Genomic DNA, 19010 nt, shown 5'->3' with positions numbered 1-19010 from the left:
GGGGACAGAAATGTCACCCATTTGATAGAATGACCCATATTTGCTCTTGGTCTATGAAAAATAATGTAACTTTTTTACTTGAGTTTCACCTGGGACAGACCACTATGAGTGAACCAGCTCAAGGTTAGTCTAGTGCAGGGGTCACAAAATAGCGGACTCCGGTCAGGATGCGGACCGCGAGATGCGTCCGTCCGGACCTCAAAGCCTTTTGATATAATAAATAAATGAACGCCTAACATTATTTTATAATGCAATCAAATTTATACCAGGCACATCAAGGTCCGCTCAGTAGCAGTTTGGGTCCTACGGCGCCACGGACAGTTAACATTATATGCGTGTGGCTACCCACAATGCGCACTGTTGCCACGTTCAGACGTCGACGTCTCGACGAGAGCCGGGACAGACTCGCTGCACAGCGCGCAGACAGATGTAACTGTCAGTGACTGAAAAACAATGTCCTTTTCAAAAGTTAGAAAAGTTGACGCTGAAAACCATGTTTTCCGAGTTGAATGGGTCGAGAGATTTGCATTTATTCTTCCTGCATCGAGATGCACGAGACCGGTTTGTCTCATTTGCTCGGAGTCTGTCGCGGTTGTCAAAAGTGGAAACCTTAAACGGCATTATGAAATTAGACAGAGACACTTTGAAGAAACTTACAAGCAGCAGTCCGAGGTAAGGACACGGAAAATATATGAGCTCAAAGCCCAGTAGTAGCGATCTACATGGGTCCTCCCTCACTCACTTACCGCCCAACAACGAGCGAATGTTCGGCTAAGAATACAGTGGATCTTAGGAAAACATAACAAGCCCTTTACTGATGGTAAAATAGTAAAAGAGTGAATGGAGCCTGCGTGTGAAACACTTTTAGAAGGAAAATAAAGACATGAACTAAAAGAAAATATTAAACTAACCCCCATTTCAGCTGCAACAGCCACAAGAAGAACTCAAATGTTATCAGATGATGATCAGTCGCAACTTGATGTTGCTATTTGTTCATCTCAGTTCAGCAGAAAACAACACTTTAGTTTTCTTTTAAAGTTGATAATGTTGGAATGAATGTATGTTCAATTCAGGAGTAGAGATTATGGCATTTTGCACATTTTCCTTCATTATATTGTTGTCAGACATTGTTATGCCGTTGTATAGATATGAAAAGACATGTTTATTTCTTTGGTCTGCCAAAAACCATCAATTCATGATTTTAGGTATTTAATTGTCCGTACCTCGACTGGCAAGGAGGGTTTGTTTACTGGACCTCAAGCAATTTTAGTTGAAGACTCCTGGTCTAGTGCCATTAATAAATTGTCATTATTATATTTGGTCTGATAGATGATTTACATTTTATTCTTCAACTGAATATTAGTGCATATTTTTTTTACCTTGCAGAACAAAAACATGCAAATACTTTAAGATTAATTTGTTTTAAATGTAGCTTGTTTTTCATTTTAATGGGGTCATGACATTTAAGATCAAATTTAAGGCAAAGGTAATTATAGCACAAAATGAATTATTAGACTCAGATTACTAACAAATGTGAAGTTCCTTGTGTGATTCTATAATGCCTGCAGAAGTTTAGTTGCATTAAGTTCCAAATCACAAATGTGTTTCTTAGCACATCTGTCTCATGTTTATCATTGTCTGCCTGAGGGCATGTGTCGCAGAACTGTGGTGCCCTCTTGTGGTTCATGAATGATACAGCACAGATCCGATTTAAACTAAAGCGTTTCTCCACCAGGGGCGTCAGCAAACTTCCACAAGAACCTCAAGGTTACTTAAAATAATTTAAAACAACACAACCATTAAAAATAAATAAATAAATGGAATAAGCAAAAAAAAACTTCAAATCATTTCTCAGTGTTTTAATTATTTTCATAAAATTGATAGGAATTGTGAGTGGGGAAGCTATTAATTATTGTTGTGGACATGGTTTTGAAGTCACAGGTTGACATCCATTGAGCCTTACTATATTATACAGCAGACCTCTTCATATGACGTAAACAACGCTGGTCCAGACGAACTTCCTGTTTCAGTTCTTTAACACTACATTTAATAACAAAATGTTTTTTTTAATCTTTAAGATTTAATTATATATTCAAGATAAAATACAACAAAAAAAAAACTTCTGTAGACTTCTAAAGACTTCTGGACCAGTGTGTACATCTTGCAAAGTGGTCTATAACACTCCCTCTTGTGATAATATCACTAAAACTACCCCAATTCTCTATTCACTCCATTGGCTTCCAGTTTCGTTCAGAGTTGATTTTAAAATGGTATTATTTGTTTTTAAAGCTCTTAATGGCCTCGCTTTACTTTATTTGACTGAGATGCTGGCTCTTCGTCCGCCAAATAGGGCCTTGAGGTCAACAAATCAACTTTTGCTGGAAGTCCTGAGGACAAGTGAAGTTATAAACATTGGGGTAATCGTGCCTTTTCTGTGGCTGGAACAGGCTTCCCCCCCGATATCCGCACCATTACAGGGCCTTTTTAAAACTAGGCTTAAAACTTATATATTCAGATTGGCTTTTATACCTAGTAATGTTGTGATATTTCTGTATCTATTTTATTGTTTTCTAGTCTTATTTATTTTGTTGTATTTTTGTACTTTTGTCTATATTGTTTTGTTTTGCTCTTATTGGAAAGCACTTTGAGTGTTGTAAAGGGCTTTATTAATAAATGTTGATTGATTTAATATAAAATTCAAGATGTAACTCAAGAAAGTCCTCCAAAGTGTACTGGCTTGACAAGCAGACACGGCAATGAAACATTTCCTAGTGAAGCAGACAACAGAAGAACCCATCCCTTTTGCTTATTCATTTACAGCCTCACATCACAGAAATGATGTTACTTACTTAAAATCATTGCGGCATCATCAGACATCTCTAATCAAGCCACATTTACTAAGAGCAGGCAGAAACCTTTGTTTTTGTGCTAAAATACAACTGAATGAAGTGCAGGAGATTGTGAGACATGAGAGAGATGAAATCAATATATAGTCTGAAGGAACTACAGTATATGGGCCATTCTACAGAATTTGTGCTGTCCCCCATAAATAAAAACACATTTAAAAAAGCATTCAAGTATTAAAGATCCTTCTATCATCTATTGAAACTAATATATATATTATCAGTAAGCTTAATATATATACATTTATAATTTATTTGGTACTTTCAATTGGGAGATGGGTGTCCCAAACCCCTACATTTCAACTTATGAAAATTATATTTAAAACGTGTTTGCTTTTTTCCATTGTTATTAATATATATATATATATATATATATGATGTTTTTAAAAAAGTGATGTTCAACATTTTTTTATTTTATATATTATTTTATATGATTAAACTTTATGTAAAAAAAGTGTCCCAGATTTTCATGTCACTACCAAAACAGTGTATGTTTTAGTCCATTGGCTGAGACTGATTTTAGCCACACCCCTACATCTTTTATCAAGAATTATTACTGTGTCCCTCTCTCTAATAGCTACATGTTGAGTAGATCGGTCTTATCATTTTGAAGTAAATGAACTTTAAGTAACGTCACTACCAAACATATTTTTTCTGCAATTAAGCAAACTTTTTTGGGTGTTATTCCATAACATTTAGTTTCACTACCAAAACAGTCATGACCGAAACGTATCACTTGGTATCATTGTTTCAGTAGTGACAATATGGAACACTTAATCCTTTATTTGGGGAAATAAACAAAACTCCGTAGTTATGCAAATCATTAATATTTTAGTAGTGACATAGTAGCCTATGTGAGCTGTAGGTTTTCTATTAGATATTTACTGTCAGATGTGTGTCTGCTATATGTGCTGGATGCGTATGTGCAACATTAGTTTTTTGTATTAACATAAAATTAAATATTGTGATATACCAAAACATTACCATCGCTACTGAAAATGTGTGTGTCACGACTGAAACATGGGATTTTTTGTCAAAAATAAAGTATATTAAACTATCAACTAAGATGTTATGATAGTGTTTGGTTCAATCTATATAAACTAATGAATCCTTATCTTTGAAATCAGTATGATCAATTATATGCCTTTTACAAAGAATGATTGGATTCAAAATGCAACAAATCTCATATATTACACTTTAAACATTGTTAAAATTGTAACTGTTATTGATGTACATGTGAAAACATTTTTTAAAATAGAAAAAAAATATATAATCCTTCTTATTAAATTATATATTATTGTGTTTCTGATGTGACCAAATTTGGAAAAAATATTTCAAAACTTTCTAAAATTACAATATGAAAATTAACTGCACAATTAATAGAAATGTGTACCTTTGGTATTATACAATTTGCATCAATTTTTTTTCCAAGATGTTTCCAACTCTGATTTTGCACCAATTCTGTAGAATGGCCCATAGACTGTTTAACCCTTGTGTGGTGTTTAGGTCTGTGGGACCCGTTTTGTCTACATAAAATGTCTAATATAAACATCTGTAAACTATTTTGCTTTGAGTGTATTGATTTAAATCAGTTGTTCTCAATTTTATTTGTTACACCGTATCTACACCAGATGCGGCGCGGCGTGGCGTGATGCGACGCGACAAGAGACAATAGAATGCTTTAGAACCCATTATAATTTAAAATTTAGTCCACTTCGGACGTGGCGCGGTGCGGCTCGACAGTCCCATTATAACAAGCCGCGCGTCGCATCGCGCCACGTCCGGTAGACACAGTGTTACGCCCCCTTTGTGTAGGGTGCATCACTATCTGGCCCACCCAAATAAAGACTTATGAACTTAAAATTTGAATTAAAAAAACATATACGATTATACAATTTCTATATTCCATAAAATGCCACAAAACTGTGGCCCCCCTGGATCAATGTTGGGGCCCCACGGGGATCACGGCCCCTAGTTTGAGAACAACTTATTTAAATAATGTTGGGTAATGCTTTGGGTCCACTAGACCTGTGAACATCGGCAAAATAACAAAAACATAAACACCACACAAGTGTTCAAGTCTATTCAATCATCTTTAATAATAATGTAATGTCAATCTGGGGTCATTTTTTATCAAATGTTGAACATTGTTGTTGGTTATTATTATGGGTTAATTAATCAGCATGTAATGTAGAAACAGATTGACAGCCATGGGTTGTCACCATGATTTAACCCAACATTGAAATTTGGTTCTGTGCTCATTAGGAAAGACCATGACTCTTTAAATACATTTGTTCATTTTTTTTCTCCTTCTTGTGAAGTGTGTAAGAAATGTCCCGTCTTACACAAAACATTTGTCCTCCTTTCACAGCAGATGGGAAATGAGCATAGTGAAGATCACACAAATACAGACTCCCGTCGCCATGACGATTAAATCTGCTGTTTCCTGCAGTGAGCGGCTGATGTGCGCTGCCCGACTCCTTTCACCGTACCGCTGTTGTGTGTGTTGCTGATGTGCGCTGGAATCCAGCTGACTGCTGTGTGTCTCCCGTGAGGGATCACGCTGGATCTCTGATGACTGATTGGTTGAATGAGACACGGCAGAGTAACATGCTGTGAAAGGAAAATAACAAATTATAAACAAAAAATCATAAGTGAATGAATTAATGAAATAGAAAACACAAACAAATTATCAATAACACATAAAATTGCTATTAAACACGGATTTCACATGGAAAGAAGTCAGCCGATCATGAAAGAGGTGATTACACCATTACTCAACCGTTTAGGGCAGTGGTTCTCAGACTGGGGGCCCAAGATGGATCCAGGGGGCCACAGATTTTGTAAAATATATAAATTTATCATCAATTGTATGCAATCAAACATCAGAAAAATAAGATCACCAACCAAAAGAATTGATGTTCCAGTATTGTATAACTGAATATGTTTTGGTTTAATTAAAGTTCTAAGTTTAAGTTTATAAGTCTTTATTTGGGGGGCCGCAAAGCGATGCACTCTGTACAAAAGGGGCCTTACAACAAAAAGTTTAAGAACCACTGGTTTAGGGTCACTTACTCGTTCTTTATTCATATGTTTGTCACATTTAAGAATAATTGTAAGATCATCAAAATGAAACAACCAGACTTCTGGGAAATGTGTGAAATGATGTAATCTGATTTATGGTCATAGTAGATGAGGTGAATGTTTTTTTTACCCAGAAGACATTGCAACAGTGTGGTAAACACAAAAACTGTGAGAATGGCGATGGTCCCACAGGCCAGCGGCAGCTGAATGGAGCTGTGAGTGAAGTCTCCCCACGCTCGCATCACTTCCACCCTCCACAGGACTAAAGAACATGGAGTCACGGCATCGTCCCACTCTTCTAATTCCCGGCATCTACAGGTGAAACAGACACAGAGTTAAAGACCAAAACAGCACAGACCGCTGAAAGATAATGCAGTAAGTCCTTTTTTTAACTGGGGTAAAGTAACTTCAGCACGCACAAACATACAGTACAATACACATGTACACATACACTGCTTTGCATTATTCACTGAAGATGTTTTGCATTGTTCAGAGCAAACACAGCAAACAAACTAACAAGCAAATGATCTAGAAGATGCAGTACTGAACACACAGACCTGGACAAGAGCTTCCTAAACAAAGCGTGGCTGCTTCTGTCTTCTAAGGAGATTTCCATTTGATCCAGAATGTTCTTCGGAACATCATGGCCCTCTTCAATCAACATGACCAGATTAAACAGACCCTGATTCAAACAGAAATGACTTTGTGAATTACATATGAAATAGAAACTCTTTTTATTTAGCTAACATTAGCGTGCTCAACAGGAAATGTTAATCAAACAGGTTATTCAACATGTTTCTGTTTATATAAAGGCATTTTATAACTACTGATTTTTTATTTCTTTGCTATCTATATTTAACAGTTTTGTTTATGTCATAGTAACCTATGAAGACTTTTTTGCCTTAATAACATTTGAACGTCAATGATATTAAACTGTTTAAAAAAATCTAGCTATATTTGTGTAACTTCATTTTATAAGCTTTGTGAAACACAACTAGATTTTTTTGTGAAGTCGGTTTAATATATTTTAAGTACAAACGACCAAAGACAATTTAATTTAACTTGGTCCCAGTGAATAAAAACATAACAATTCCTATTTTTTATATGGAATATTGCAGTGTTTGTTATAAATAGCTCATCAGTGTGGGTGAAAATCTGAAAATGCACTTCGGCCCTCTAGTGGCAATACATCTCCGATGACATCAGTTAGACGGTTTGGGCAGGGCATCTGTTAACTCTTCCCCTCAAACTGTCAGTCTGCTACCAGTTTCCTTTCAAAATGCAATGCCTGTTTTTTAGACAGATTTAACTGCAACAACATAAACAAACATTATTTGGCCCAAACTTAACTTTTGGTAGACCTCTACATATTTTGTGTTTAGCCTATAAGTTGTGGTTAGCTTATTAAAATAAATGAAACTAATCAATGCAACTAATGAAATGCATTATTTAACAATAATACATTTTATACGAGAAACTCTTTTTCATTATTTGTTTGTTTTTTATTCTTTTAGTTTTCTCTTTTTGAGAAGATCTTCAAAGTTTACAACATGATGACTCCGCGTCTGATCTGTGCTCAAAATATAACCGTAAATTGAAATCGCCATTAAAATTGTTTTATGTTATATACAATTTTATGTATGCCTTCATTATGTTGAAGTTGGAATGGACTAAATAGCTAATTATTTCACGAGCTAAAAGGTAGAAAATATATAAAAATGTTTATTTCCGTTATTATACCCCAGTTTTACACTACCTTTCAGTGATGTCCCACATTGTCCCAAACAAACGGATTACCTGTCCCAAATTTGATTTGTTGGGTGGTGGTGACCCTAGTGTCCGACGAAAGCGTCTATACATCCAATCAATTCGCAATGGAAAACAAACCCCCCCCAAAATTCCCATTCGATATTCTGGTTCATTCCGAAATGCGCCAGAATACAGATGTAATGAGTGTAATTTTTCATTCACGGGGACTTTCACATTTTAAAGCAGCTTTTGAAATGTTCGATTTGTGAGGAACACGTGCTGTGCTTCCCATCCCATATGCGACCCCTTTAGTGAGGTGTGTGTACCTGAGGACTGCCGTGCACCGCTGCTACCCCATACATGTTCATGGCCTTCGTCATATCAGCCATATCAATGTAATAATCGCCCATCCTCAACAAACCTGTGTGGAGAAACATAGCTTTTCTATATTTCTATTGTTTATATTACACAATAGGTTACTAGCATCAAAATTTCAGTGAATGTTATTATTCTGCATACTATGGATACAAAGAAAGGCAATCTTAAAAGGAGTTAACATGGTCACCTTCACAAATTTACTTACATTTGATTATTGACCTAAATTCTTGTTTGTTTTGATAATGATGTTTCCATGTTAAAAATGAAAAAGAACCAAATAAAATAAAGCCAAAACAGAAATGAATAGATGAATGCTATATTGTCAGTGCAGTATTTATAAGACTCACCAGATTCCTGAGGCATGTAATTGTGTGTTGAGTAATTGTAATATCTCCACTGACAGGCCGAACTGTGATTTAACACCTATACAAACAGACGAATGATGTAAAAACATGAACACAGAATGAAACTGTCTGAAACTGTTGGGTTGACATGAGAGATGTTCACTTCACACAGATGAGCGGCATTGTGCTGTGCCACACCGAGACCTGTTTCAGCTAACATGGCATATTTCACCAACGCTTCATCCCTTTGAAAGACAACACAAAGGCACAGGAATAGTGTTAAAAGAAATAAAGACAAAAGTCAAAAAGCACTTAAGTCGAGTAACAATGACTGTTCTTGTTTTTCTCACCATGATCCTCTTTGATACGTTTGGAGAGCTTCTTTAACCATGATGCCCAAGTGTCCATTTAACTCACTGACTCGCTTCAGTAGCCTTAACAAACAGAAAAAAGTAACAAATAAAACACGAGAAACACAAAACCATCCATTAGGTAAAGAAAAAATGTCATCAGATGTGTAGATGATCAAATAAGATGAGGACATACAGAACGGCTTTCTCTTCATCTCTGTTCACTCCTCGTATGGTTCCAGTGGAGAGAAACGCTGCAGACTCCACAGCTCCTTCCACGTGACCCAACTGAGCCGCACGCAGAAAACACTGCATCGCTGCTGTCTGAAAAAAACATTGCGCTCAATAAAACATTTGTTTTGTGATAATTGTTGGTTAAATTACTTAAATTGCTATTTATTACTATTTATATCATCGTTGTATTTAAATAATTACACTGTTGAAAATAAATAATTGACCACATATACCTTAAAATGTTTAAGTCTGTCAATATTTACATAAATGAAACATCACCTCTAGAAAGCTGTAAACATAACATAAATTATATATATATACAGTATATATATATATATGTACATATATACAGTATATATATATGTGTGTATAGTGACAGATTGACAGATCATGTTCCATGTAAGACAGAAAGTTATAAGAGTTTGGGACACCATGAGGGTGAATAAAACATTTTCGTTTCGTTCGCTGACCTCATTCTTGTGTGGGTTATCAGGGTTTTCACCGTTCAGATGGTAGATGCCCACATTGAAGAGCCCATCACGACTGCCATTCTGAGCCGCCAGCTCAAAATATCGCATCGCACGTCTTTTGTCCTTTTTGATTGTACTGTAGTACCACCCGAGTCCATTCAGAGCTTCTGCAGAACCCTGAGAGAACCAGACACTCACTACTAAATCTCTGACATTTCTATACACACGCAGACGTACATGCTCACGTATGAGCTCACCATGTCTGCAGCTTTCTCCAAGAGCTCAAGGCCAAGCGTTTGGTTCTTCTGTAGCCCTGTTCCCTGTTACAGCACAAACCAAAACATTATTTTATATGTGAAGAGATGTTAAAAATCCAGAGATGCAAAATTGTACATATATTTTCCTAATCTCATACCGGCTGCTTTTCATACAAACCAAGCATGTAGGCGTGTAATGCAAATGCAGAAAAAATATCACTTTGCAGATTTCCATGCCGATTCTGATTACCTTCAGAAGGAGAATGGCGTAGTCGTACATGGCTGTGGGATCGGCCATCTGCAGGGCGCTCCTGGCGTACCACATCACCGCTGCTCGGATGTCTTTTTCCACCCCGTTACTGCCCCACAGAAGAATCTTGGCCAGTGATTTCTACAACACAACAGCCCACATAATAGAGGTCAATGGTGGTCAATGCTCTTCCGTTATCATTGCTCTTCAAACCACTGTTGTTCTCTGCAGAATAATGAAAGTCATACAGGGTTTCAATAAAAAGTGGGTAGATAAATGATGATAGAAGTTTTTAGGTGAACTATCCAATTAAATGCTCATCTCGTAAAAATCCTTTTTTGTCCTTAGTTCAGCCCAGCGGTGAATTTTCATCAAATTTCAGTTGACATAATCTGACAGAATGAAACCATTTCCGATTTCTTATCAACCACAAAACACCACCCTGAAAACAAGCCACGACTCCCCAGCCACATGATCTGAAAGATAATGTGAATAAAGGTGAAAGTACAGTATACCTGTGATTCTACATCTCCTCTCTCAGCCTGGTATTTCAAAAACTGCACAACATCACCCGATTCACCTGTTTGAGTCTGGAGCTCCTCAGCGTTGTTTAAGTGAACATGTTCTGTGATTGTTTGCTACAGAGAATACACACATTCAGACAAAACGTTTTGTCATTTCAAACTGGATTTTACTGTCACCACATTCATTCTTTCTGAATGATACATAATTACAGCGTCTGACAAACCTGTATGACTTTCTTTCTTCTGCAGAACACAAAAGATGATATTAAAAAAAAAACGTTGGAAATCAAACAACATTGAACCCTATTGCCTTCAAAACCACTGAAACATTTCTCAAAATTTCTTGTTTTGTGCTCCACAGAGGACAGAGTCACATACCGGATTTGAATGACATGAGTGTAAATAAATGATGACAGAATCCCTTTTAGTCTTTAAAAATAATTTGAGCTGTAGTCCCTACAAACTTAAAATGAATGAAATGACATTTGTTAATATTCTTCGATATATTTTGTGCTCCACAGAAGTAAGTCATATAAGTTAGGAACAACATGAGCGTGAATGAATAATGACAGAAATTTTATTTTATATAGACGGTTTTAGCAGCAACAACATAAACAAACGTTATGTGGCCCAACTTAACTTAAATGTTTCAATTCAGAAATTGAAAACATGCTTATCATAAAAATGGGTTTTGTATGAAATACATGTTTATATAAATTAATCAATCAATTAATTACACAGGTCATTCTTGTTCAATATGTCTCTAATAGTGACATTAAAAAAAATACTAAAACTTCATTAAACTTCATTAAAATTTAAAAGATCATATAAATGAATAGATTGTGATTGTCTGCTTATGAATGTGAACTCACTCACCCCGGAGTCATGTAATTGATCAAGGTCGAGGCTGGTCTGTCTGCCTATGTTGGCATAGTAGCCGTTGGCTGTATTTTGGTCTTTAGGGAATCCATCAAGACCCTGCATGTGCTTGTATCCCAAATGCATGAGAGAGAGGCGGTCATCAGAGACCCCACCTATCAGACTATAAACATGGCCCTGAGAAAGAAAGAAATCAACAGTTTTACTTCAAACCTCAGTTTTACCTCAGCATGTGTTTATAGCATCTGTATGTGAGATGGTTTCAGTTGTAGAGATTCTGGTGTGTTGATTGTTAACTGATTTATTTTAAAGCACCAATACTTTTTAAAAATCGCAATAAAAAACATTGTTCTGTTTCATGTATGTAGATAATAGATACATGTATATAGATAACTGTAATGTAAAATGTGTGTAAGATTCCAACTGGGTATTGGTTAACACAGGCAAAGTACAAAACCAAAATCAACTTTCAAGTTCAGATGTTTGTTGTTCATACCTGTGCCAGGTCCACAGGGATGCCCAGGCCAGCCAGATGTATGGTGGCAAGCAGAAGAGAGGAGTGGTGGTTACCCCAGCAGGAGGACATCTCGAGTAACTCTATAACACCAGACATGAGCTCTTGGTCTTCTGCTTTAGATATTGTCTTCAACATATCCTGGAAAATCACCCAGCTCAGAGCCTTCAAATGCTTATTGCTGTTCGGTGGACCTGTGGGGGGGACAAAAAGACCCACTGGGTTATTCTTACCATGAAGGACCACAGGCATCTTTATTTTTTAAGACTTACAAAAGTGACACCGCAAGAGCAGTGGGCACCTGTTAAGATTCGCTGGTTGTCCGTCAGAAGCCTCAGGGTGCTGTTGAATCTTGTCTGCTGGTCCCAAGACCAAGTCTGTGGGCATTCTCTACGACCAAACCACTTTGTCATAGCCACATAATAAGACTCACAAACCCCTGATCAACAAAAATACAAATTCTTTCAAAGAACAGTTCAGTCGAAAGTTTTATTTCCTACTCTGTATTTTGCCATTCACTTAAAATAAGTGGAAGATTTAGGCACATCACCAGATTTGATATCATGGTAAACAGCAAACAAATGAGATTTATGCGCTATGGTGGATGAATAGATTTTTTATGAAAAACTGTATCAATTTCAGTCTGCGCCTCACACAAACCTATTACATGATTTCAGAAGAGATGGAATATAGAGAACAATTTAAGATGCTTTCTTGAGTCTGCTGCTGCTGCTTCTCAGATGTAATCTCTCATTTCATTTCATTCAAATTAAATTTATTTATATAGCGACTCCCACAATTTGCATTGTTACAAAGCAGCTGTCCAGAACACACATTGTAGAGCAATTGCAAATCTTTTATAATATGTATATTAGTGATAGTATCTTCATATATTCAGTAAATGCCTGCAGGATTATAAATGTGTCTCAAGTCTATCCTTTAAAATGTAAGAAGTAGACATCTCAAAGCACGATGTCCCGAACTGTGCTCAGATTTGCCAAAATACCAAAGTCTGCAATAAAAAAATCGTCTTCTCAATTATTTCTCATTATATTCTCCCAAGACCAGATCTTTGTTATTCTCATTATTTTTTTGCGTCGCATCGCGCCGCTCACATGCAATGTAGACGGTGTTACTTAATGAAATGTAACCAGAACCTTAGCCAGGGGGTCTGTAAAATAATTTGTCATTAAAATTGTGCTGCAATGTTATGTAAAAGAGCCTATTACATAAAGGGGCCACCTGACAAGATTGTGAAATTGATAAAATACAGTGGCAATTCACTGACTTCTTTAAAATAACATGATTTCCAACTGTACAAATTTTAAGCACAAACAAAATAACAAAATAACTTTTGTAATTATAAGGGCTGGACACCTTTAAGGAGTCCCTGGCCCCAAATCACAATCCAGTTCAATAAGTTTATAGTTAAATAAGCAGTACAGTATATCGTCGCTGTCGGGCAGAAACCTCCTATGTCCAAATTTGGTCAATTTCATATTTTTTCACAAATCGATGCTATTGGTCAGTCCCCATGTGGGTCTGTTATTTTTACAAATTATTAACCAATCTAAAGTGTTGAAAATAGCTTGAGAGCAAATCTCTTAACTCCATTGGACACTTCAACTGTCTGAGAAGTCTCGTAACTCTACCTCTTCTTCACTCTGCGGGAGTTTCTCGGCATTACGTCTTCTGATTGAAAGTTTTTTAGACAATAACAAGTGAAAATAGTTAGGTTAGATACATTTGAGTAGGCCTGTTTTGTTAAAAATCGATAGCTGTAATGCTTCGGTGCAGAAGGAAGTCCGTGAGCCACGTAGGTAATTTTGCGAGCAGATTCGGTTAATTTCCGCCTATTAGACAGCCTAGTCAGCTCATCGTTTTTTGTATTACATCACTTATAGTTCTTAATCCTTTAAAATAGAGTTTATGAAGATGTATGTAACCAGAGTCATTAGCTTTGGTTAACTATTGAAGCCTTTTCTCTTGTCAAGAGGCTCAACGCGACCGCCGACTTTATTTGCGTGCAGATTAATTTCTGCCTATATTAGACAACCTGTTTAACGTTTTATTTTGGTATTGCATCACTCATAGCTCTAACGTTTAAAATAGAGTTTAGGAAGATGTATGTAACCACAATCATTAGCTTTCATTAGCTCTTAAAGCCTCGTCTCTTGTCAAAAGGCTCAACGCGACCGCAGATTTTGATGAACACTGCTGGCAGCAGCGACATCTGTGTCCGTACCATTCTTATCAATGACAGTGTAATCTCGTATCTCCCTGCTCCCAAGTCATAAACCTTGTATCTCCAATTAAACATGGTTTTGGGGAAATGTTGTGTTAATGTTGGTACACAACAGTATATTATAGCAATATAAGGTATAATACCAACTTTAACGATACAATGTTTAATAACTCAAAAATATGCCGTTTTTTTAATTTCCTGAAAAATAATGGTATTGGAGATGCGAGGATTCCGCCCGACAGCGACGATATATTTAATAATGTGAAAGTGCTGACCTGTAGAGTTGTTGCTGTTCTCTCTCAATGCCTGCAGATAAAGTTCAGTCACATGACTCATTTCATCACAGTATCTGTGGAGTCTGTCCAGCTTCTGTAATGTCTTTACTGGGGTCAGGGGGTTTTTCACCTTGAACAGAAACATTAAAAAGTATTATATAGATGACAAGAATAGCTGCTGATGCATGCTACACATGAGTAATATTGACATTACATACTATAAGACAAACTACACCCCAAAATGTGACGTGCAACATTTCAATTTTAAATAAAAAAAACATTGACATTAAGGTTAAATTACAGAAATAATGAGGGAACGTCTTTCCTTATATTTCCACATCTTTGGAAAGATGTTCATCTTTCTAAAAACATTTTATGTCAACTAATAACCTGCATTTACACCCTCACCGTTTCTGTGCCTAAACGATAATATCTTATGGGTCCCACATAGCCACGAATCCCTGGCATGTAGATGCATCCACCAAACACAAAATATCCGGATGTGTCATCATATTGAACTGGCTCATGGAAACTATTAAAAAAGCATAAAGTTACAACACATACTTATTTACATCTGGTTCTACAATGCAAACAAAGTATTAATAAATATAGTAAGCTTTGCACTGTACATCAGTGTTGGGTAATTTACTCTGAAAAAGTAATTAATTACTAGTTACTAATTACATATTCAATAGTGTAATTAGATTACTGTACAAATAACTCTCTCCAAAAAGTATTTTAATTACTACTACTTAATTACTAAATAACTACATAATTATTCTTATTAACTGACCAAATGTATACAAATGTAAGAAGGATACATTTTAAAGTTAGACTTTTAATTTTGATGTCGTTTCCACTATTGAATATATTACACAGTATTTCAGTTCAATTACATCAGAAGTAACTGTAATTAAATTACAGAAAAATAAGAGTAATCCCATACTTTGCTTTTTCAAGGGAAAAGTAGTTAATTTACAGTAACTAATTACTTAGTGACTTACACCCAACACTGCTGTACATGAAATGTTTCTCATGTAGATGTCTTACTCGTATATATGAGTGGCCATCTGGGTTTTTCCTGTAGGTGTAACGTTTGTAATTGTGAGTTTTGTCTGAAAAGAGACAAAAATGTAAAACAATTATTCATTACATCATGAATTCACTAAGTATGTTTTTATTGTCACTCAAATAAGAAATGCAAATCACGTAACCAAAAATAAAAACTAAGTTTGACACATGGTTATGATGGTTGAGGTACCTTTGACTCCTGAAAGGAGATGTCCAGACAGATCCAGGTGCGGAGAGGTAGAGTTGTGTGTGCTGTAAAGGCTTGTTCCTTTCCGGTCACCATTCGCACCTGCATCACTATGTTACCTGAGCAAAAAGAAAGCCAGACACAATACTTTCATCATACATGAGGTTTGTTTTTAATATGAGCAACAGCCACATCAATGTCTTACGGGTAACTTTAACTGAAATACACTTGAAGTCCTTAAAGATCATATTAAAATGGTTTTAACACTTATATTTAATACTTTTCAAGTGCATTTCATGTATAGATTACATTGGTCTACCCTTGTTCCAGACTAAGACTTTCTTTCTAAATATGAACATTTCAACATTTACTTTGTACAATTATAAGCTGGCATTGACATCAAAGTATCATGAAAGCAATTCAAAAGCTGTGCTTTTTGACTCCTGCAATGACTTCACACACACAGGAATGTGATCTGACAAGATTACCTTTGTTAGACAGCATGACAAGTGGGGTTCCATATTTTCTTTGCTTATTAACATGCTTGACAATCCCACACAGTGACTGACCACACCAGCTCAGCAGGTACAACCACACTGACAGAGTCACACTGCAGTCGTGAAAGATTATCCACACATGACCATCACATTTCTTTCTTTCAATAATGAAATAAAATATAACTGTTTACAATTGTTATTAGTTTAAAACAGTTTATTTATTAGTAAAAATCTATTACTAAAATGTATTAGTTGTTATATAAAGGTCCAGTGTATGAAATCTAGCGGCATGAGGTTGCAAATTGCAACCAAAGGCTCAGTCCACCCCTTTCTTTCAAACTACGGAGGCTGAGAGAGGATTAAGATGTCGTTGTGTTTTCTCTTCTTTGCCAAAGGAGATAACGTATTTATGAAACGCGCAGTATGTCCGTTTAGGGCTACTGTAGAAACAACATGGTGAATTCCATGCATGGGGACCCGTGGTGTATGTAGATAGAAATAGCTCTTTCTAAGTTAATAAAAACATAACGCTTCATTATGTTAGGTCCTAACACCTCTGAAGACATAGTTATGTATATTTCGTTTCTGTAAAAAGATCCTCCAAAAAATTACACACTGGACCTTTAAGCTAATGTACAATTAATATTTAATATGTACTTGAGAGTGAGTTTGACCTGGGTTGTTTGAGAGTGAGTATGCGTCTCATCTCCAGATCTCTGTTCTTGAAGGGTGAGAATGTATGTATGATGCCATAATTCTCACCAGTACTTGCAAATGGAAAAGTAAGAAGATCAACAGAATCTAAAACGGCACAAATGAACAAATTAAACATACAGAATATCTCATATATTATTGAACTGGATATATATATATATATATATATATATATACAGTATGTTATTATAGTTTTAATAAAATGTTATCGTAGTATTACATTATTATTTAATTATATATACTGTATATTTTTAGTTTTGTTCTCAAAATAGTTCCCTACTTCATCCACTTCATTGTGTTCCACTAAAATGGCATAAGGGTTTGTAATGACATGACAAAATAATTGACTTTTTATTTTGGGTGAACTATTCAATCAAACCTGTTAGTTATCAGTTATATTTCTACCTGATTCATGTGGACATTTTTTGACAGCATCTTTACTGATCTGCCACATCAGCCAGGCCACCCATGAGACGGATTGCGTCTGTGGACGTGCTGGACGTTCAGAGGCTGGTAGTGTCCTCAAAAACATCAAAGTCATCAATAGAGACTGGTTATATCCCTCACCAATGTCCTTTTTACCCAGATGAACCAACCAGGACCTCAGCATCACATCATGTGCCTCCAGTGTTCGCCTCATGAAAAAGTCTCTCTGGTACAAAACAGCAGGAGGGAACACCAGAAGAACCTTTCTGGATCTGGGTTGTCCAAACCGCTTATGGTTAGTCCACGTCCTTCTGTAGACAATCACTTCGGTCCTTGTTGGGGTGGAAAGAACAATTTCGACCCCGATTTTACAGGCGGCAGAGCACTTATACTGCACTTGTACAATACATCTGTCCATCACCCTGTCAGGAACATGTCCAAACTGCACAAAGTCTTCATGGTGAGATCTATCAGTCGCATGTTCCTCACACCAAACCTTCAGAGCGACAGAGATAATATATACATCAGTACGATACTATACCATGGTGTTCTCTTTCAAATAATATTTGCAATAACACCATCCCTGAAAAAACGGAAACTATCACTAAATTCTATGGCATGTTATGCTTAAAATGGCAATTGCATTGTTTTTTGGTGGAACCATAATGGTCTCCGTTGGTCTCTACTTGTGTTTGGTTATGGTGGGATGTTATCTGACCGATGGGAACCAACAGAACACCATTAAAATACTAGAATAAGACCCAAAACACACTACTAGATCCTACTAGAATAAGACCCAAAACTACATAAAGACATTTTGTTAGCCAATGGTTCATAATGGTATTGCAATGAAGGCCAATTTAACTTTGTATTAAATACATTAGATTTTTTAATCAGGGATATATCTTAATACCATGTAGTTTATATTTTATAGTTTTATATATATTTTCCTAATTTCTATATTCTTTTTTACTAATGTCACTATAGTGCTTAAATGTGTTTTCTGAAAAACGAAAATTGTACAAATTAAAGCACTGAAATCATCTGCATTGGAATTAATATGGTTTATGGTACGTATATGGTACAAAACTGTCACTACGATGAAACCTACTTTCCGTTCGTGTACCTTCAGGCAAATAATGACTTGACTATGACTATGGACCACAAATACGGTGATATGACATAAATACGATTAAAGCTGTAGTTGAATGTAATGCAGCCGTACGTAAACAGCGTCAAAGTGGAAATAAAACTCTCTTACCGATGCGAGTGTGACAGCACACATTAAATTCCACACAACTTTCATTTTAACATCTGATTAAATGAACTCGAATAAACGCGGTGAAGACGCCAGCGTTTACAAATCAAAACCAACATGAGCATTACGCCGAAGATTGAATAACTCGCTCTGCGTTACGGCATGTTTTCACTCGAGTTTTGCGCTCTTCCGTGTATGAGAACAACAGGTGTGTGCACTGTGCGTTTAGGCTATGCCTCATTTACTCTACTACAGACTCAATGCACCCAGATGCTGCGTTCCAGTCGCGTCGCGTCGCGTCGCTACCTGGTAGCAGCACAACCTTTTCTTTTAAAGCTGGAGTTGCCCTGCTACGCTGCTTGCTGGTTATATCTGGTTTTGGATAATGTATGTAAAATTAA

At 36.3% G+C, this 19010-nt stretch overlaps 2 protein-coding genes across 6 annotated transcripts in view; both read right to left on the bottom strand.

Annotated features, from left to right (window-relative positions):
* Positions 1 to 19010, bottom strand: part of sash1a (SAM and SH3 domain containing 1a) — a 433329-nt gene that overhangs the window by 323214 nt on the left and 91105 nt on the right. The gene's annotated exons all lie outside the window — the stretch shown is intronic.
* On the bottom strand, positions 344 to 18812 carry LOC130565397 (protein sel-1 homolog 3). Its single transcript, XM_057352057.1, has 23 exons — positions 18613 to 18812; positions 17331 to 17847; positions 16886 to 17012; positions 16203 to 16324; positions 15718 to 15833; positions 15507 to 15571; positions 14865 to 14988; positions 14457 to 14586; positions 12238 to 12375; positions 11919 to 12130; positions 11420 to 11599; positions 10535 to 10657; positions 10020 to 10160; positions 9770 to 9832; positions 9513 to 9689; positions 9005 to 9132; positions 8809 to 8892; positions 8622 to 8703; positions 8462 to 8537; positions 8063 to 8157; positions 6545 to 6669; positions 6118 to 6299; positions 344 to 5516 (listed from the first exon to the last, which is right to left on the bottom strand). The coding sequence occupies exons 1-23, from the start codon at positions 18655 to 18657 to the stop codon at positions 5269 to 5271; spliced, it is 3300 nt and encodes a 1099-aa protein (XP_057208040.1). The 5' UTR covers positions 18658 to 18812; the 3' UTR covers positions 344 to 5268.

Source organism: Triplophysa rosa, linkage group LG15, assembly GCF_024868665.1.
Source record: "Triplophysa rosa linkage group LG15, Trosa_1v2, whole genome shotgun sequence".
NCBI classification, from domain to species: Eukaryota; Metazoa; Chordata; class Actinopteri; order Cypriniformes; family Nemacheilidae; genus Triplophysa; species Triplophysa rosa.
The sequence above is the reverse complement of the archived record's forward strand: the minus strand, read 5'-3'. Positions and strand labels throughout refer to the sequence as shown.

What these genes read in the sequence shown, in the direction of transcription:
- LOC130565397 (XM_057352057.1), bottom strand. Translation starts at nt 18,657, where the DNA reads ATGAAAGTTGTGTGGAATTTAATGTGTGCTGTCACACTCGCATCG. An exon ending in ATCGTTTAGGCACAGAAACG is followed by an intron (nt 14,587 to 14,864) that starts GTGAGGGTGTAA and finishes TTTCTGTTCAAG; the next exon opens with GTGAAAAACCCCCTGACCCC. An exon ending in TTACATGCCTCAGGAATCTG is followed by an intron (nt 8,158 to 8,461) that starts GTGAGTCTTATA and finishes TTCTCCACACAG; the next exon opens with GTTTGTTGAGGATGGGCGAT.